The 22,664-nt window shown below is 34.1% G+C and overlaps 1 protein-coding gene across 1 annotated transcript; it reads left to right on the forward strand.

The window, feature by feature from the left end:
* Window positions 1-10,964: 10,964 nt before the first annotated feature.
* Window positions 10,965-19,418, forward strand: LOC113726133 (GDSL esterase/lipase At1g28580-like). Its single transcript, XM_027249676.2, has 5 exons — window positions 10,965-11,361; window positions 11,579-11,806; window positions 17,624-17,772; window positions 17,909-18,185; window positions 18,819-19,418. The coding sequence occupies exons 1-5, from the start codon at window positions 11,058-11,060 to the stop codon at window positions 19,070-19,072; spliced, it is 1,212 nt and encodes a 403-aa protein (XP_027105477.1). The 5' UTR covers window positions 10,965-11,057; the 3' UTR covers window positions 19,073-19,418.
* The last annotated feature ends 3,246 nt before the right edge of the window (window positions 19,419-22,664 follow it).

Consider the following 22,664-nt stretch of genomic DNA (forward strand, 5'->3'; position numbering starts at 1 on the left):
CTCTCATGATCACTGTTCCTCCTTCCGGCTCTAATTGCTGGTCCTCATGGTTGTCAAGTGATGTTCCTCCTGTGCTCATCCTAGTTTCCTTGTTCGTTGCTTCTTCAAATTCTAGCCATTCCTCCTGAGCCTTCTTAATTGTCCTCCACGGCTGATGATATTCCCCCTTGAATTCCAAATCATTTCTGTCCTTCCATATCTGCCACAGAATGTTGGCAGTGAGGGCCAGATGTTGTGATCCTGATGTTCTATGCCTTGCCTCAATGATTGATGTCCACCATCTTTTGAAACATCCATGATATTCTTGCATGCCTTCCCAATGTATAGGTGCAAACTGCCAAATTTGTTTAGCTTCTCTGCAATTCAGTAGCGTATGCTCTACTGTCTCCCTTCCTTCCCCACACCTTCTGCAAATGGGATCACCTACTTTGGTTCTTCCATAGATGATCTCTCTCACTGGCAATGCATTATTCAGGCATTTCCACAGGAATATCTTTAGCTTGTGTTTAATTTTGAGCCTCCACATTACTCTCCACATCTTATTATTTTGTTGTTCCCAGCTCGTGGACACCTCCTCCTGACTTTCTTTTTGTGGCCTTGCTCTACTGGATATCAATGCCTTGTACCCAGAAGAGACAGAGTACTTGCCATCAGCACCATGCATCCAGAAGTAACTGTCCTCTCTTCCTAATAAACTAATTGGAATGCCCAGGATTCGTTCTGCATCCACTTTATTAAAAATCTGGAATACCAAGTTCCTATTCCATCTTTTCTGAGTTATCAGATCTTCCACCTTGTAAAGGCTGCTGTTCAATTGTCTCTTGGTTGTCACCCTCCCATTGGCTGCGTCTGGGATCCATTTGTCATTCCAGATTTGTGTACTCCTTCCATTGCCTATTCTCCTTCTAACTCCTTGTTCCACTAATTCCCTTGTTTCCATCAGTCCCTTCCACATCCATGATGCATTGTTTGGAACTTTGCACTTGAATATGGAGCTCATGGGGAAGTATTTGGCCTTTAGTACTTGGCTGACTAGGAGATTTGGTTGTGTAAGTATCCTCCACACCTGTTTGCCTAGCAAAGCAGTATTGAAAGCTTCCAGCTCCTTGAAACCCAATCCGCCCTTTTCCTTGACTTGAGTGAGTTTCTTCCAAGAGCACCAGTGAACCTTATTCTTACCATTTACTTCACCCCACCAGTAGTTAGACATAATGGAGCTGATATCTTTGCACAATCTTTTTGGAACTTTGAAACACGACATGGTATATGTGGGCATAGCCATGGACACCGACTTGAGCATTATCTCCTTTCCAGCTGCACTAAGAAGTCTGTTCTTCCACTTGAGGAGCCTTTGCTGTATGTTAGTTCGTATGAAGCCAAATATCTGTTCCTTTGTTCTTGTGACCACCATTGGCAGGCCCAGGTACTTGTCTTGACTGACCTGTTGCATGTTCCCCATGATCTGGCAGATCTCTTGCTTCTTTCCTGCACTCACATTTTTGCTGAACAGGATGGAGGACTTGTCGAGATTTATCAGTTGACCAGATCCAGTGGCATACACTTTCAGCACCCTCATAAGTTCTGTTGCTTGTTGCTGATTTGCTTTGCAGAAGATTAGTGAATCATCTGCAAAGAATAAGTGCGTAATGCTTGGTCCCCGCCTACAAATTCTCATCCCTGACATCTTCTTACTCTCTGCTGCTCGTCTGAGGAGATTTGAGAAACCTTCTGAACAAAGGAGGAATAGATAGGGGGATAGGGGATCCCCTTGTCTAATGCCTCTTCCTGGAGTGACATATTCTTTTACTTCTCCATTTATAGAGAAAGAGTATGTTACTGTTCTTAAGCATTCCATGATCCATTTTCTCCATTTGTAGTGGAATCCCATTTTTGCCATCATCACATCCAAGAAGCTCCATTCAACTCTGTCGTATGCCTTGGACATGTCCAGCTTCACGGCCATGAACCCATCCTTACCTTGCCTTTTGTTTTTGATGTAGTGCAAATATTCATGAGAAAGCATGATGTTATCCAAAATTTGCCTACCAGGGATGAATGCGGATTGATTTTTGCAAATGCAACAGTGCAAGACATTTTTAAGCCTATTCGCTAAGATCTTAGCAATGATTTTGTACATAGTGTTACAAAGACTTATGGGCCTATAGAGTTTCAGAGAAGTAGGATTTAGAACCTTAGGAATAAGGGTGATCACTGTGTGATTGACATTTTTAAGAAGGTGGCCACTATGAAAAAAAGATTGGACTGCCTTGACCACATCATTCTTAACGATGTTCCAGAATTTTTGGAAGAAAATTGGCGACATCCCATCAGCCCCAGGGGCCTTATCAGGGCTCATGGAGAATAAAGCAGATTTAATCTCCACTTCCTCCACAAGTTTTATGAGGTTTTCATTCATTTCCACGGTGATATTGTTTGATATACCTTCTAGTATCTCAGATAAGTCCCCATCTCCACTGCTAGTAAGGAGTTTTCTGTAGTATTCAGCAATCTCCGAACTTAGCTCCTCCTCACTCTCAGTCCATGATCCATCTTCTCTTTGCAACTTATTCATTCGATTTCTCCTCCTCCTTCCTTTCACAGTTGCATGGAAGAATTTTGTGTTTTTATCTCCCTCCCTGAGCCATTGTAGCCTTGATTTCTGTGCCCAATACAATTCTTCTTCCTTGTAAGCTTCCTTGAGATTCCCCTTCAGAATGTTCATTCTACCTTTCCTATTGCTTATGTCTATTTCCTTTAGCTCACTCATTTGTCTTTTGATCCTATCTATCTTCCCTCTTGAATTTGCTTGGAAAGTATTTTTCCATTTTAGTAGAGCAATTCTGCAATTCTTGATCTTTTTTGACACTTGAAACATCCTTGATCCTTCCGTGTCTAACTCCCAAGCAGTCTTGATCACCTCTCCTATGTCCTCTCTTCTTAACCATCTCTTTTCAAAAAAGAATCTCTTCTTCCTCCTATCTGACCCTGGTCTTGTGTCGATCATGATCATGCTGTGGTCAGAAGCATAAGTATCCAGATGTCTACACTTGACTTGGTCGAAAATCTGGTACCATGAGTAACTGCATAGCCCCCTGTCCAGTCTTTGTTTAATTTCACCTTCAGATTCCCAATTATTACACCATGTCCACGGGAGTCCCTCGAAACCTATATCCATCATCTGATTTCCATTGATGAACTCTTTAAAATCCTTAAAGCTTCTATCCTCCCTCCAGTTTCCTCCCGACTTTTCATCATTAGATACTATATCATTAAAGTCCCCTGCTATTATCCACCTTTCCCCCCACAATCTTTTCCTTTTCTGAATCACTTTCCATTGCTGTCCTCTCACCTGATTGTCACAACTCGCATATATACCAATGAACCACCAATCTAGATTAGCTTCTTGGTCCTCCACATGTGCCTCGATAGTAAAGGCAGAAATCAAAATCTCTTTTATTGTCACTTCCTCTTTCCATAGCAGAGCTATACCACCTGTTTTGTCCATGGCATCAGCTACTGCAATCTCATCAAATCTTAAAATGTTTTTTACTTTTTCCAGGTATTTTTCCTTGTTTTTGGTCTCACACAGGAATATCATGTTTGGAGAGGAGAGGTTATTCACCTCCCTCAGATGGGGAATTGTCAAGGGGCTCCCCACTCCTTGACAATTCCACACCAGCACCTTCATTTGTTCTCTGGGGTCCAAATTGGGTTGGACCCCTCCCCCTCAGCTTCTTTCCTTCCAAACTCTAACCCACTATCATGCTTGCTTTTTTTCCAAACCTGAAATTCATCCCCAGCAATCTCCACCTCCACTTCCATTTCATTGATACTCCTTTTTCCTTTGTTTTTCTTATCCTCAAGTTTATTGCTAATATCCCTCAGGGGTTGTCTTCTACTCCTTGGTGACCTTAAGGGGTTCACAATTCTTCTGTTTTGTTTCAAAACTGCCACTTTCTTCCTTTTCTCACTTACAGTATCAACCTGCATGATTTCCGCTTCTATCAGTCCTTCATCATCGTGAATATGTTCCATGTTCTGATCTGCCCCCTCCATTTGTTTATCCACTTGCCTTCCTTCATCCGTGTTCATTGCTTCCCTAGTCTCCTCTAGGGGACCATCCTCTCCTTCATTTATGCTACAACCTCCCCCCTTAGTGTAGTTTCCACAATCTCTACATCATATCCCTTCCGCATTCCTAAATTCTTGTCTGTGTAGAGCTGTGTTTCAGTGATCTCCCTGCACGTGAGGGTAGGCTGACTTTTCCTCTGTTCCACATTCCGTTCTTTCTCTCTTCCCCTCAGGGTTCCAGTTTCCACTTCTTCTACTCCAATGTTGTCTTTCCTTTTGACCGGAGCTTCCTGTTTCCCTTTCTCCACCCATTCTCCATTTTGCAGATTCCAGTGGTGTCGTTGGGGATTATAGTTATCACTTGTTCTGTTTTTCAGGGGTGAAGATTTCCTACTTACGCTTCCAGCCCGCATCCATGTACCAAACTGATTATCCTTTTTCCCCTCTCCTACCCGCAAAGGTTTATCACATGTTCTTTCACTGTGACCTATTCTGCCACAGCTATAACAAAAGTCTGGGCACCTTTCATACTTAAAGCAAGCCCATTTTGCACTCCCTGCCACCTTAACTGTTGTTCCTCTCAGAAGAGGTTGTGTAATGTCCATCAGTACAGAAAGTTTGAGATGTCTTCCCTCCTTCCCGCCTATTTGTGGGATTAACACATCTCTCACTTGGTGAAATACAGCTCCTATTTTCCTCCTTGCCTCTTTGGACATCCAATGCACTGGGAGATTCCAAACTTGCACCCATATTGGAGCCAGTTTAAAGGCTGTTTCATCCTCCTCTATACCTTCATACCATCTGTTCAACACTAACATCTGATTATCCAGAATCCAAGGCCCTCCGTTCATAACTCTTTCTCTGTCATTTTCTCCAGGGAGTATGAACTGGAAAGTATTCGGCCCTAACTCTGCTATTTTCAAACCTCTAGGGTAACTCCAGGCTGTGGTGACAAAGTTCTTGACACCTGTATAATTAGCAATCTTTTCGCCCACAACCTTCCCTATCAAGCTGCATTGGCACTCCCTGATGCCAATAGCAAGCTCATCCCTCCCCACATCAGTAATCTGGAGCTCCTTACTCGAAAGCTCAAAACTTTGTAATATATCTGCTAGTTCCTCAGCCATGGGACTTACAGAGAGGTAGCACTGGTACACCACACAATATTACGGAAGAAACAGAAAACACCAAAAAAACTACAAGGAAGGCAGAAAATATACTTTTTCTCAAAATGCAGTTCTGGTAGGCAACTATACTACGTGAAAAAGTTCCTAACACTAATGCAAATGACATTTAAAGCAAGGTAAGAACAGGTACCAGCCATGAGATGCCTTTAAGACACCGCACACCTCAGTTAAGAGCTTTGTTTGTTGTCTTTAATTCGTCCTTCATAGTGGGATCGTGCAAAGTTGTCTTGGATCTTGGTTGTCTGGTATCTTAAAGATTGTCTGAAATTTTGAAACTTTTGAAACTTTTTGAAACTTCCCGTTCTCCCACCAAGGAAAGAAAAGCTCTCTTTTCAAGAGAGAGAGAGCCCCTACTAGAGAGAGGATTTTTTTTTAAAATACCCCTTCTGGGTTGCTCGATTAGGAGCTTGATGGAAATTATGCTGTGATGCCATCACTAAGTTCCTTGATTGGAACCAAAATATAAGTTTAAAGATCAAATTTGCTACAAATAATATATAGGGACTAAATCAACGAAAAAAAATTTAGGGATTAAATTGGCCATTTTCCAAAACTTTTTAGTAGATTGCATAATTAAAACTAAAATGAACCAACTATTAGGTTGATCAAGTGGTTCTTAGAGTTCACCCCACTATCAGGTTTAGAGTTTGAATCATGGACTTGAAAGTTAATGGTGGGAAGGGTGTTGAGAAGGGTGAGAGAGAAAAAAAAATAAAATAAAATGAACCCCTCAACTCCACAAGCAATGGTCATAGTTTTATGATGCAATAATTATCTATATCACTTTATTTTAACCTCTCTAAAATGTTAACTTGTGTCCATCGGTGAATAGTGTATATATACATGTAAACTAGAAAATATATGTATGCATGTGTTATGATTATGAATGAGTATTTTCATGGAAACTATGAAGGGCAAAATTTCCATGAGTAAGCCATAAAAGTCTTAACCTAAGAAGTGGAGTGCTTGAAGTATTTAAAAGGAATTACATGAAAGATTTATTTAAATTGGAGATAAGAAAACGAATCTTTGACTGGATTTGGAGTTGACAGAGCTGGGCTGGGTTCGTGAAAGAGTGAAAGATTTCTTTAAATTTGGGTTGGTTTCTTGTAAGTTGATTCAATTGATTATTTACTATGAAATTTTGTCGTATAATAATAACTAAAGATTCGTTTCCACAGCAGGGTGGATTACATTAGGAGAAAGGAGAATAGAGAATAGGGATATTGTGATATGGGCACCAAAAAGGGACAAGAGGAAGAATCAGATGGAGAAGAAAAAAGCTTTAGGGCTCGCTTAATAATTAAGCATAATTAAGAAACTAAATTTGTAAAATTGAAGAAACCGTCTTCATTGACGTCTTTGAGGGTGAAATTCACAGTGTCTGTCATCCTATTGCTCTTCTTAAATAAATTGCCACTCCAATACTTTTTCTAAACTTCAATTTGCATAGCAAATAACAAGTGCCAAAAAGGGAAAAAATAAATGGAGCATTTATTTATTTTGTTCACATCAATCTCATGTGAGATTTCTTTTCTTAGGTATTTAAAGATTCAACTTAAAAATTTTCTACAAAAAAATGTCATTATATCAGACAAGAGGGTCTACAAATTCTTACAGTCCTTTTTTGATAAAAAAGTAATTATTATTAATAAAATAGCTGAAAATCATCCAGCATGATTTGCTGGACAAAACCATCGACACTAATAGCAGAAAATACATAAAACATGTCACAGATATATCTGATATGAAAAATCATTAAAGATTATATTGTGAATTACAAACCATCAGATTTGACTAAATGCACGAGTTGTTTCATAAATATCTCTGCATGTCTATTTCCTCAAATCTGCTATCCAATTGGTTCAAACTCAAAACTAGTGATGAAATCTGACAAGAAAACATAAGAAATTTTAGATTTAACATATAGATCTGAAAAAAAAAATTAAATCTAAGAACAAATAACAAAAAACTAAACAAAACTCCCATTAGAATAGTCTCAGAGAGCGGAAAATTTTTACTAATAAATATTAGGAGAGACAAAACTCCCTTTAAAATATTGTAGGAGAGATTTTATTAAACAAAAAACAAAAACAGAGGAAGTGGAAGGGAGACCTTGATTTGAGATCAAGATTTTTTATCGTATGGAGGAAAAATGGTAGAGAAAAGGTTGAGAGAAAAGAGAAAACGGAGAAAACGGATAAGTAGAGAGCGTAAATAATCCAAGGCCATAATTGCTGTCCAGTACACTTGCAATGCACATACTCATAATTGGCCATAATTTGGCTTGAGGCGAAGCCAAATTTTTGCAGTCCTGTGCACAAATAAATAATCTAAGGTCATAATTGGTGTCCAATATACTTGTAATTAGAGGTGGCAAATCAACCCATTTAATTAAATTTATCCATACCCGTCCATGAATAGATGGGTATGGGTATCTTAAATTTTTGTATATGGGTATAAATAGGTTACCCAATAATATCCATTTATTAAATGGGTATTATTGGGTAACCCATCAAACCCAATTAACCCATTTAAAATTCTCTTCCCCCCAAGTCTCTTCTTTTCCCCCACCCATTTTTTTTTTCAAATTTTTTATTTTGTCATGATGTTAACTACTTTTGTTTCATTATTATTATTATTATTATTTGTTGGTTTTATCTTATTATTTTATTTTCTCTCAGTTTGTTAACTTGCTCATTTTTCAGCATTACTAATTTATGATAAATTTTAGCCTATTTTCTTATTTTTCTAAAATGAAAATTTAAATTTATATATGAAAAAAATGTTAGGGGTTCAAAATTTTTGGATTAAGTTTTTATATTAATTTTTATAGTGCTTAGTTCAAATTTTTATATTCTTATTATTCAATTATTAAATAATAGGTAATTTTGTGACATAGAGTATAAATGAAAAAAATTGGTAATTAAGTTTATTGAACATTATAAATAAATATTTAAAACTAATGATGGGTACAAAGAGTGGTATAAATTGATAACTTAGTTTGCAAAAATGAATTTAAATGAGTTTACAAAAAGTTAAAATAAATGGGTTATAAATGGGTAATTGGGTTACCCAATTCATTTTTTGACTTACCCATTTATACCCATCTAATTAAATGAGTATAAATGAGTTAACTCACTTATACCCATTACCCATTTTACCCAACCCAAACCTGTCCAAATCACCCATTTTGACACCTCTACTTGTAATGAACATGCTCATTTCTAGTTTGATATTATATGTAAATATATCTAGCTTATTATTATCTCATTCTTTACCTGTTCAATATGCCAAAACACTAATTGAATTATGCATACCATATTGTACAAATTTAATCGTAATAATCCAAAATATAATAGTGCAAGTCAGCTAATTAGTGCCATCTAATAAATCTCACCCTTTTACAATCCACTATTTTCCACGTTACCTATATATATGATGTCTGGTCCTTATACAAAATAATAATAATAATAATTTTTCTAAAACTATCAAAAAAATCAATTTAGCCCATCAAAGTTAACAATGATCTCAATTAAGCCCTTGAACATTTTTCAATGCTTCTAGTTATCACCAATTGGATTGGGGAGTTAGATAATATTTCTTCAAGAGAATAGAATCTTTTTATTTTCTTTCTTCCTTTTCTTTTTGCACATGTATGCTTCATCTTTCCGTAGCACAACTTTAAGTCTTCGTATGATTGGAAAAAAAAAAAAAAAAAAAACACCATAAAGAGTCCTAATACGAATGTTAGATTATAGTATTATCAACAGAGGTTGGATTACAACGTACTTTAAAAGCCTTTTTTTTTTAAATACGTTTTTTAACATTTTTTAAAAGTCAAAGGGATAAATTGTGGCAAATGATTTATGGGGGCTTATTTGAGATAGTAACAATTTTTAGAGGTTAAATTGAAACTAATCAATTTTCCATAACTCTTTTTAATTTTTATAGGGATAATCTTTTGTTTCTCTATAGCAAAACTTTAAAGCTTGAAATTTTGGAATTTATTCATTATTGACGCATGCATGCATCTAAAAACACAAAATAGACGTTTATGTAAACACACGTACGGCATATCCATGACTTGTGCGTATAGAAAGGTTGGAGTAGAAACGACAATTTGGATTAAGATCCATTTATCTATCCATATAATCCATAATTAAATGGATAATGGATTATCCATTTATAGTATTGGTTTTAAATGGTTGATCAAAGTAAAATCATTAAATTAAATGGATTTATATGGATTATCCACAAAAACCATATATATCCATTTACTTAAAAACCAAATAAAAGAGATGGAAAGGAAATGGCTAAAAAAAGGAGCCATCCTAAAATTGTAGTTGGGGTGTGAAAAAGCCGTCCCCGTGAATAGTAACCAAAACTGAAACTGAATGTTGGGGTTTACTGCTGAACTAATTAATCATTCCTTTGTTTCTTCTTCTAGACTCCACAGTACTTGGGATTTCGATTGGCTTTGAAGAGGGTGAGATTCGGTTGGCTATGAAGCAAACCCATTACTTTTTCCCAACGATTCCTTGTGGAGGATTAGAGTGCAAGCCTGGCACCACAGAATTTGCGGTTCAGCCTCCCTGCTTGGTACACCCATGCACCTGATTACTAAATGTTGAGCTCAAAAGTCATCCGTGGCTTTAGTAGTAGACATTGCAAGTGTTGCGTGACTACGAATAAAAGCTAGTGTTGGTATTTTTGTAGATACCCTGCATACGGTCTATGCAGGACTTCTATTGTTTGGGCTAGTTTGTAATATATGGCTACTCTGTAATATGTAATATATATATACATATATAATAATAATAATAATAATAATAATTTCAGATAGTTTTTTAGTGAAATGAAGGTTCATTTTGCTTGAATTTACATCCGTGGTATTTTGTGGCCTGAATTTACAAGAAATGGTAATACAAAAAAAAAGTAACAAAAATATTTAAATGGATTATAAATGGATAATTGATTTTTATTTAATCCATTTAGATCCATTTATTAAATGGATCCAAATGGATTGGATAAATTTCATCCACCATCCATTAAGTCAAAACCAATTATGAACCATTTATCCATATTGCCACCTCTAGGTTGGAGGATCTTTTTCCCCAAGAGAAAAGGGCTAAATTTCACATTACGTTCTTAAACTATGGAAACACTCTCACATTAATTCCTAGACTTTCATTTGGGATACTGTACCTTAAAATATGAAATTCATCCTATTTTAATCCTTAAACTTTAACTTTAGATATGTTATCCCCTAAAGTATAAAATACATCCTACGAAATTTTCAAATACATCCTATGAAATTTAGTAGGCAAGTATGGTACTCAAAATTTAAATACTAAAGTGGGATGAATTTTGGGAGTAAAGCGTCAAAAATTGAAATTGAAGGACTAAAGCGAGATTGATTTTATATTTTAGCAGACAAAGTACCCAACATTGAAGTTTAAGGACTAAAAATAGATGTGTGTTTATAGTTGATGGGTTTCAAGTGAAATTTAACCCCAAAAAAAAAAGACAATTAGATGTCAAATCGTATAGTTATTGTCGTATAGTTATTGTCATACTCCGAAGAATACTAGTCTTCAGTCCCGTGTCAACAATCTCTTGCTTGGTGGTGACGTTCTCTCACTGTTGCAACAAGTTAGTGGAGTGGAGTGCTTCATGAATCAGCATAAAAAGTGCATCACTTTCTGAAATAAGAAGCATTCAGCATCTAGCAAACTTTGTTGCAGATTCTTTTTAAGTTCTTAAACCTTTACCATTATTGCCATTTGGCACTAGATTATGGCCTCATCTTCTATCCCATTACTAACATCTGTGTTCACAACAATCATACTTACCTGCCTAAATCCATCAATTACAGCAAGAGCATCATCAGCTGGAACATGCTACAATTCCATCATCAGTTTTGGTGATTCCCTTGCTGACACTGGCAACTTACTCCGCCTGGACCGCCTCTCCTCCTCCTCCTCCTCCTCCTCCTCCTCCAATACTCCTCCACACTTTTTCCTACCACCTTATGGTGAAACCTTCTTTCACCACCCTACTGGTCGTTGCTCCGATGGTCGTCTTGTCATCGACTTCATTGGTAGGTCAAAAGACTGAATCACCGCACACACACACATATATACATACGCATGTGCATGCACACATTAATTTATTCTTTTCGTGCCAAGGCAAGCGTTCGATTCCTACTTCTCTTAGAAAAATTATCAAATATGACTGCTAAATTGCTGTTCTATTGGCTGGTTAGCCATTTCTTTGTTTTGTATAGGTATTAATGTATTGAAAATTTCTTACTGTAGCTGAGAGTCTCGGGTTTCCACTGATACGGCCATATTTTGCCGGAAAAGACATAAGGGGAAGGTCAGATTTTATTAAAGGCTCGAATTTTGCAGTAATAGGAGCTACAGCGATAGACGATTCAGTTTTCAGGGAAAGAGGAATTCATAATCCTTTCACGAATGTGTCTTTGGGAACTCAATTGGGGTGGTTCAAAGAGATGTTGGCTTCTTTTTGCAAAGAGTCATCTGGTAAGTAGTGATCATGCTCATGTGCACTGAAAGTTGAAGGGTTAATTCCACTTTGTGTCCTTAAATTATTCTCGAATTTCTATTTTGATCTGATAAACTTTTGAATGGGACACTTTGGTTCTTAAAATATAAAATTTCTCCAACTTAAGTAAAATGATTAACGTAAGTGAGGTAGTTTTTATACTTAGATGATACTAATTGTATATTTTAGGGATTAAAGTGGAGCAAACTTTATATATTTGGGGCTAATGAGGGACACATTTTATACTTTACAGATTAAACTGAAATAAATTTTATATTTTAGAATTTAAAGTATCTTTTTTTTTAAAACTTAAGGACTAAAATCCTTCAAAAAAAAAACTTAAGGACTAAAATAAAAATTCAGACATAGTTAAAGGGTGGAAAGTAAAATTAACCCAAGGTTGAAACTGCACCTGCTCTTTCTGTTTTATTCTTTATGTACTTTAGTTGCTCTCTTTTTCCTATTATATGTGTATTTTTTTTATATTTATTTTATTTTTTTACAATTTTATTTCTTTATGTATTTTTTTACATTCAAGAATCAAGACTTTTTTAGTTGATAGAGTTTCTATCCTGCTAATTAGTTAACTTCCGTAGAACGAAATTTTCACTATTTTGAACTAGAAATGACGTTCAACTCTATCTAGTACTCATTCCCCAAAAAAAAAAAAAAAAAAGGTTCTTTCTCGAGGCAGATTCAGTTTATTCTGTTGCTAATTGTGTTTTTTAAAAAGTCAAGACGTATATATTGTCATCCGTTTCATTACAGACAAAAAACAATCCGTCTAAAAAGATTGTAATGGAAAAAATCTTACAGTATAGAAATCCAAAAATTCTGGAGAACTTGTACACCACTCGTTTGTACCGAATGGTGTTTCGAAGATAAGTGGATAGTAGAATGCTTGGTATTATTCTACTGATGGTTACAAGTTATTCTGGAGCATTCCTAGTACAATCCATATATACTTACAAGTTATAATAATTGGGGAAAAACATTCAAAACATCTCTTACATTTTATCAAATTAATTTTTTCATCTTTCACTTGTTAAAATGTTAACTTAACATCCCTTGCAAATCTAAATTAGCAAAATTTGGTATCAACCTAAATTTTTGAATACTTTTTAGTTTGAAATTACCATGTGATCAACATACAGTTATTTTTTATGTCAAAAATGTTGATACCACCATTTCAATGGTAAAAATAAATATAGATTGGATCAGATTTTACCTTTTTAGGAAAAAAATAATATAGTTCGGATCAGATCTTGCTTTTCTAATGGCAAAATAAATATGAATAGAATCATTTATTTAATTATAAATGGGATTTAACTTTTTGTCCCAAAAAAAGATGAACATGTGTGGATCACGTGATTGATTCAAGGTAAACAATGATCGAAAATTTAGGTTGGGATCAAATTTTACCTATTTAATTTTGTAAAACACGTAAAATTATCATTTTAAAAGGGTCAATTACAATTAATCCCTTTAAGGCATATCCCATTTCTCGCTTCACCCCTTAAGCTTTAAATTTTGTCACTTAACCATCTACATGACAAAATTATCCTTTCATTAGTTTGACTTTTCATTTATCATTTATCTTTTTCTATTTTTCCCCTCCTTTATTTCTTTTCCTCTTTATTCTTTCTTCTCTCTTCCATCCTTCTAAACAGAAAAATTCATCTCAACAGAACATTTTATCTAAAGTTTGTAATTGGATTTCTGGATGCAGCTTTCAAAAGTATCAAAAGCTAATTTCAATCTATATACGATGTCATGTATTACAAATTACAACTAATGATTGCTAATCAGATTACAAATTCATTTTATGATGATTTCTTGACAATGAACTGAGAAATAGGACAGGAAGGGGAAAGAAAAAGAACTGAAGGGTTGAATATGGTATTTTGGGGAAAGGGTTTGAATATTTTATGATCATTTGAGGAAAAATATAAATCTTTGGAATTTCTTATTTTTAGCTTCAATCACTTAGATGATGTTTCTTCCAGGAAAAAGGAAGAAATAAACAAAGAAGAAAAAGACAAAGAAAATTGAGAAAGGATAAAAGAGAAACAAAAATAACAAAAGAGAGAAAAAATTAGAATGATAAAGGGATAATTTTGTCCAATAAGGTATAAAGTGAGACAAATAAAAGGTTAGAGGATAAAGTGAGAAATAGGATGTATTTTAAGGGAATTAATTGTGATTAACCCTTTTAAAAGTGAAGGTTGAAAAAATTCATCTAACAAAATATGAATGACGTTTTAAACAATTTTCCCTGATAAATGAAGTTACTGAATTTTTTTAAAAAAATTTCAATCGGGAAGAGGTAGGATTTAAGAAGTGGAGAAAGAGAATAGGAATTAGATAAATTAGAACCCAAAACATCTAATTCCTGATACCTTAAATTTAGCCATTAAATCCGGACCTTCTTGTTAATTAAAATTATTGAACTTGGATAACCCTAAATTAGAATCCTAATTGCTAGGATGTTGTTGGTTTCTGACCATTCTATCTAGGGATAATTTTAGAAACCTCCTTTGAGGTATTTGACAATTTCACTCGACTCCTCTCAGATTTAAGTAACTACACTTACCTTCTTTAACATAGTATAGTACCTATAATACTCTCCACTTGGTAGACAATTCACAATTTAAGGTAATAGATTTATAAAACTCAAAAAAAATCCTATTTCTACCTCGTGTCTATTTTCACTCCTCTCTTCCCTAGATGTTATATTGTTATACCCTCTTTTTGTTGTCTTTAGTTTTATGGATATTAGCAAATTGAAATTGTAATATCAACAAAGGGTGCATATTATGCGTCAAACTTGAATGAAATGAACAGACTCATGGTGATAGAGAAAAAATAATGAAATTAATGATTGAAATAGGAAGAAGGATGAAAGGTATGGAATTCTGTTATCAAGAAAAATTTTTTGTAAAATGTCAATAACTTGCATAAGAATTTCTGTCGTTCGATTAGTAATTGTTGGTTATGATTTTGTTGTAGATGTAGAATTTATTCTATATTTCTTAAATGTTAATATTTTAAAGATATGAGAGCATTACAATAGTGGTCCTAGGTTAGATTAGTTTGTATTGGAAAGATGTTGGAGCGTTGAAATTTAATTTTGGAATATAAAATTAGTTGACAATGGGGAGAGGTAGGTGTAGGTATGTGTGTATGTATTTTTTATTTTGCATGGTAAGTATTGATGCTATATATATAATTTGGGATCTTTTTGACATCTACTTGAATTTGGAATTGAAGTTTATACTTGAGTTATTGTTAGATATTAGGATAGTGGATTTATGCACAGTGTGGAAAGAAGTAATTGAGTATACTATATTTTTCTTTTTTAGTTTTGTAGGAAAGGATAATTTAGGATTTTGAGAGAAAATCTAGTTTAATGGACCTGCATTGTTACATAAATAATAAAAGTAAGGGAGATATATGTAATTTTTATAACTTGAGGAGAATTTTTTACAATTATTTAAAACATCAGGAGAAGTTTGTGAAATTATCCCTTCTATCTATGAAGAAATCAAATTGGCTGAATTTTTATATTGTTGTTCAATCAATTTATAGTTGCTTGTGCTCTTAATCAAAGGAGCTAATTATTGTCACAAACCAACGCAACCATGGTGGTTGTCCGTTAGTGGTAGGTGAATGTAAAGACTCATAATCACTCCAACATGTCAGACTCAGACCAGAATACGCAAGCTGTCCACCATACTTTAAAAGAAATATTTGCCACATCAGCGATTCACTGTTTAGAAATGCCAAAACTTTGCTCTTAAAATATTTCTGATCATGGAAAGTTTTAGAATTACCCTTCTACTTACTGATAGTATATAAATACATGACACATATATAGTTTAAATTTAAATTTAAAATTCAAAATTTATAAATGAGTCATACGGCCAACTAACTGTAATAATATATATATTGTTAATATATATAAGATTTATTTAAAATTTTATGCCATTTGATAAGACGAATGGAAAAGACTTAATGTCAAAGTAGTAGGTTACGATATTATCAAAAAAAAAAAGTAGTAGGTTACGATAGCAACTTTGTAAAATTTCCACCCACGCAAGTTATCACGGAGTACTATTTATAACAAGGACACTTGACTAAGTTCTAACTAATTGGGTCAGTATTTGATCATTGCTTTGATTTATCCGTAATGCCTATTTCATCCTCAGACTTGCACTGCACTATAATTAAGCTTAACTCAACTTGACTTTTAAAGAATAAGATATTATATGAATTTGGACCGCCTGCTCCTTGAGAATTGAATATTCATGGTTGCTAAATGAGACATGATAGGGGCAAAAATGTTTCGAATACTAAGTTGATTTACACGGAAAATTTTTCTTTTTTGGTTTTGGTAACAGTTCAATTTATTGACAGAAAGGACTTTTTACAAAGAGGTCACTCGCTATCAGTAAATGGGTCATAGGCGGCAGGCAGGCAGGCTAGCACTTGAGTCCAATTTTCTTTTTTGTTTGGTATTGAAATTAGGGTTTCTCTTTCATTTAGTCATTAGTCAGCTTGAGTGTGATTAGAAAATTAAGGCTTTATTATCAGCTTCACCATCAATTATATCAAAGACTTCTTATCATTTACGTAAAAACAATTCGTCAAAATAATTAATTTGAATTAAACTTGACTAATGACTTCTGACGGAACAAGTTAAAAGATAGAAAAAGTACGGTTAGTTTCCTCGTGTTTGGCACAAATCTTAGTAACACTTTTGAGGTAGACGAGGACTTTTTTGAGTTTTGACATGCAAAACTTATTTCAACCAGCCCATGCTCATTTTCTGGACCCTCGATCGGAATGGGGCCTCAAAGTCATCGGATTCATTCCAATGGTCCTATAAAGTAGATGATGGCAAAGCTTCTTGCTGTCAATTGAAGCTCCAGTCCAGATTTGAGAAAGGACAATTGAGTCAAGGAGAATATTCATAAAGTAGAATATCATTACAAGTGTTGATATTACCATTTGATGGCTCCAAGATTTCAATTTTTCATATGAGTATAAGGAGTTCGACCGTGGAATATGCTTCTCACAAGTTTCTAACATTTATGATCCTAATCTAATTAGGGGTGGCAACGGGGCCCCCGCCCTGTTGCCTATTAATTTCCCCGCCCCCGTACCCCGCTTGCCCCGTTTTCCCCGCGGAGGCATCCGTGGAGTTTTAAAAAATTTATTATAATTAAATTTGAGCAAATAATCAATTATTAAAATATCAACATATCACCAAATTATTATTCATTGTAACTTCATAATTGAAACTCATAAAAATAATTAAAACAAAAGTTATTTGAATACAATCTAATATGATAAAACAAATATAACTAAAATAATCAAGTTTTTACTTTTGATACAAATACAATCACTAAATTATTATTGTATTTTTTAGAAAAAAATGTTATTGTATTAGGTGTAATTAGAAATTTAATATAAATGTATTAATAAATTTAGTATAAATAATTAATAATTTTTATTAATAGACATGTATAATTAGTAGTATAATTGATAATATCATTATATATATAATTATGTACATATATATATATATATATATATTTCCCAAATGGGTGGCTGGGCGGGGGGTGGGGCGGAAAGTATACCCCCGCTCTGTTTCTAAACGGGGGAAAAATTCGCCCCACCCCACGCCCCGCCCCGCCCCGCCCCACCCCAATAGACTCCCGTGGGGTGGGTGTCCGCGGGCACTTGCATCCGTTGCCATTCCTAAATCTAATCATCCACTGCTTCATGAACAGATTGCAAGGAATTACTTGAGAGCTCACTTGTTCTAATGGGAGAGATTGGTGGGAATGATTATAATCATGCACTTTTTCAAGGACTAAAGATTAAAGAGGTTGAATCATTTGTTCCTCTAGTTGTGCAGACTATCAGTTCAGCCATCCAAGTAAGATTTGCGCTAATTTCTTTTAGTACATCGATGTGACTTTATCTTAACGAAGAAGATTAATTAGAATTTCTTTTCTTTAATGCTTTTTATGAGAACATGAATAATCAACACACCTTGTTTTGCAATAATTCAGGAGTTGATTGACCTTGGAGCTGAGACTTTGGTGGTTCCAGGGAACTTACCAATCGGATGTTCGTCATCTTACCTAACTTATTTTCAGAGTTCCAACAAGCATGATTACGACATGGAAACCGGTTGCATTAAGTGGTTAAACGAGTTTGCAAAGTACCACAATAAACTTCTGCTGACAGAAATTAATCGCATTAGAGAACTCAATCCTCATGCCCTGATTGTCTATGCTGATTACTACAACGCTGCAATGACCTTATACCGCTCTCCACAAAAATATGGTACGTATTTCTGTGATTTTTCAAGTTCATTTGCATTCTTCCTTGACTTTGTTATTATCACTATTTCACTTTGTACATAATGATGATGGGAAAAGAAGCTAAAACCCACCAGATTTCTTTCGAAATGATATTTGAGCTTAACAACAGCTTTAATATCCTGTGAGTTTGATTAATTACAATTGAGAAGTAACGTATGCACACAATTAATTTATTCTAGCGGGATGGACAAAACTATAGAGGATCGAACAGCAATTCTTTTAACAAAATTTAAAGAAAGATTTTAGTAACTTTTTAGTTTCGACCTTCGTTTACAATCCGCTCTAAATTTTGTTGAACATTTTTTTTTTTCAAAAATCATCCCTTTGCAAAAATAATCGATAATTAGCTCACATGTAGGGCTTGTTTTCAATTGATTACAGATTCCAATTTTGGATAATCAGTTTTTGTGATGTTCGCATTCGCTTTTCTGTTTAGATTATATATTTTTTAATAACAAAAAAGTTAGGCAAAAAAAAAAAAAGAAACTTTTTACTGATTCTAATTGTTTTCTATAATCACTTTCGATAATCTAATTTTGCAAAATCTAAAATAATCAAGAACAAGGCAATTAACTGATCAAATGTTGTTGGACAGGATTCAAAGCTGGGGCTCTAAAGGCCTGCTGTGGAGCTGGAGGCCCATACAACTATAATGCCTCTGCGCCATGTGGCTACCCACCAGCAACTAGTTGTGATGACCCGTCTTTATATGTTGCTTGGGATGGTTTGCACTTAACAGAAGCTGCTTACAGATTCATAGCCCGACGGTTGCTTCAAGGACCATATTCTGGCCTTCGTATTAATAGATTCTGTCCTCCTGCATCCACGAATTTCAGGTCTTCGGCTTGAGTTCTAAAGGAAAAAATTATTAGGGATGGCTCAAAATTACTTGCAACTTCTATTCTTAAATTTTCTGTATTTGCGATATATGTTTAATAAATAGATAGTGAACCATTGGGGTCGGTTCAATGGCTGGTAAGGGAAGGGTTTTAAGGTTCTCTGCATTGTCAGATTCAGATTCAAATCTTAAATCTGACATTTGCGAGTAGAAAGAGTGTGGGGAGGGATGGGATAGTGAAAAAAAAAGGGAATAGTGATCCATGTATAAACTTTACAACCAACTTTTCAACATTATGTTTATAGCTATCTAAAGTATAAAAGATAGTAAGTTGAGCACATGCTCATTTGCTCAAAATTGAATACTTTATACTTGTATTACGTTTTTATAAATTTTCATAGTTACTGATTTTTTATTTTCACTCTACAGATTTTTAATAATCTTTCCAAATTTTTATGTACTATTATATTTTTATGAATTTTTGTAATTTTTTAGATAAGATCATGGAAAAAAATACTTGTCTAGGCAAAGCATTAGAGATGAATTTGACTAAAAGGAAAATTTTTAATGACCATATTTCTTTTAGCAGAAACATGGAGGGTCAATTTGGTTCACACCCGATAAATTAAAGACTAAATTGTATTTTTTCTATGGCCACATAACACTTCGACAGAACATCATTCTGTCACCGCTCTCGATTTGATTCTATTTCACAGGATTGCTTTTACTGTGTAATTTTCTAATTAAATAATAGCTTAATACCACAAGTTAACTGACTTCATTTTGAAACAAGATTAATCTAATCGAGATTACACCTAAGTACCAACCTCCGTCAAAAACACTAGTTCCGCAAAAAGATTTATAGTGTTCATTATACGCATGAACTTCTCTGGCTTTGATACATGGTCTAATGAATCTGAGAGAAATTTATGCATATTACGTTAAAAAGGATGTTGGCGTCAAACGTATTAAAAAGACTGATGCAGGAATTTTACACGAGCAGCAGGGAAAACTTGATAGCTTTTCTTAAGTTTCAGAAAGGACGAATTCTGATTTTGATAAGGGTGTAATTGAAAATTAAAAAAATTTCCACTGCTACAAAAGACAATCTCTAAACTCCTTAGATAGCCGCCCTAGTACCCCCCGGTTCAACTGCTTTTAAGCAATTAGTGATAATTATTAACGATATTTAAGTAACTAACAAATTTCCTTCAACTTAAGAGTAGGAGTGTTCATCGACTGATAATTGGTAATTTAGTAAAAAAAAATTTTTGATTTTTTTGCAATAGGGTCAACATCCGATTACTGTCCAAAATTTTATTTGGCAATTAGATCGGTATTTCAGTAAAATATCCAAATTTTAAATTGATTTTTTTAAATATAGATTAGTTAAGTATATTTAATATGTTATTAATAACACACAAAGTTATTAATATGTTAATTAATATGCTTTTAAGGTCAAGTATTTGTTTATAAGCATAAATTATAACTTATAACACTATTGACTAATAAGTTAATATGTAATATGATATACAAATAGGCAATGAAATATATAAAATATTTAAGTAAAATATGAAATTCGATAATTCAGTAGATATTTGAGAATTCGGAATCGAATTTCAACATTCATCCCCAAACTGTTTTACCAAATTTTATGATTGAGATGTAATCAATTTTCTAGAATTCCATTTTACCAATGTCCTATTCTTGATCTCAATTGGACGGCAATGTTTTGAAAATCGGACCGGCCGGTTCGACCGGTTGAACCGCGAACCGGTCATGGCACCGGTCCGATTCAATGTCATAGTTGACTTTGTTAAAAAACCGGTCAAGAATCGGTCGAACCGTAAAAATCGCGGTCGAACCGCTATTGAACCGGTTTTCAACCTTCCTCCTTTTTTTTTTTTTTTTTTTTGCAAAATGTAGCTATCAAGATTTGAACTCAAGACCTTTGTAATAGAAGACCAATGTATTAACCGTTGCACCATCACATCCTATTAGTTTTTTTTTATAACTTATTTATATAAAGCAAACACTCATATTTCTTTTTTTTCATTTTTCTTACAAAATCTCATCCTCTCATGGCTCTTTCTTTTTAATTTTCAACTCTCTCTCTCTCTCTCTCTATCCTCTTTTTTTTTGTCACTCCCTTTTTAATCAAATCTCTTTATTTTTAATTTATTGATGTTTTCTTCCATCTTTTAATTTTGTTTTTGTCCATTAAATTGAAAAAAGTTCAAAAAAAATTATTTTTTTAACCCAAATTATTTAATGCTACAACCACTTACTTTTATCTCATTTTTTGTTTCTTATCAAGTTTACATTTCTATTTTCGATTTTCTTGACTTCCTTCGAACTCCAAACTTCCTTTTTTAAATTGCAATCTCTAAAACGTAAATTAAAATTTAAGTTCACAAAATCTAAATTCTCATAGACGTGAATTTTGTATAATTTCAAAATATTGTGATATTTTTGGGTTGGATTTAGATATAATTGAAATTGATATGAAATTTATTTGTTTTAACTTATAAATTAAAAAATTTATTTTTAAAAAATCCAAGTTATTAAAAAATAGTAAATCTTTCATCATATAAAGTATTAAATTAATCCATTACATGTCTTATTTTGTACATATATATATATAAATAATTTTTTTAAAAATTCATTGAATCGAGATTGAACCGGTCCGACCGGTTGAATCTCGACCCTTTCATTTCACCGGTTCAATGAACGGTCCGGTTTTTAAAACATTGTTGGACGGCGGTTATTTTAAGTGTGATTTTACAAAGAGTGTGATCTCAATTGCGAAGTGTGAACACCCCACTTAAGAGTGATTTTGCTAAGGAGAGTCAATTCAATGCGTGGCCTTCTGGTGAGCATAAAAGACATTTGACCGTTTGACAACAACGCATGATCGTATTGCACCTATAAACTTTAGCTGCTCAAAAAAGTTTTGTTGATGTACCAATTGCCAGGGAATTCCTCAAAAAAAAAAATATATTTCTTTTGCCGGGGGACAATGGCCTTTTTTCTAAGGGATGCTTGAATTGCTGTCAGGTTGTAGTAAATCTCAATAGTCGAGGCAACAGGGGCCAACGGCCCCGCTCCCCTGAATAATAAAAATTTATTTTAATTCTTATGGAAAATTTCAATTTTTTTTTTTGTAAGAAATCCTTTCTTGCCTCCCCTAAAATTTTGATTTAAGACTATATATTGGCTCTCTTCTTTTACTTTTGCTCTATGAAAAAATTCGATGTTTACTCCTTTTAAGACTTAAAAAGTATTTGTATCAACATCCATCAGTCGTCCCCTTTTATATATTCCTGGCTTCATCACTATTCGAAACTGTGATGGATTACTTTTAATTTGGCACTGTACAAACGGTAAATGCACTTTCAATGCTTATGGTTGTCACCAATCGGTATGGAGCAGATTCTACAAATTGAAAGGATAAATTGAGGTGCCAACAGCCCATCGGGCTGTTAATGATCAAGAAGACATCTTTAAGTTTTAATGGAGGTAGAAGGTCAAAGATTGAACCATTGTCTTTCACCGGTCACTATTTGTGACTTTTTCCTCCCCCTCCTCAGTAGCACAATATGC

Source organism: Coffea arabica, chromosome 2c (genome assembly GCF_036785885.1).
Source record: "Coffea arabica cultivar ET-39 chromosome 2c, Coffea Arabica ET-39 HiFi, whole genome shotgun sequence".
NCBI classification, from domain to species: domain Eukaryota; kingdom Viridiplantae; phylum Streptophyta; class Magnoliopsida; order Gentianales; family Rubiaceae; genus Coffea; species Coffea arabica.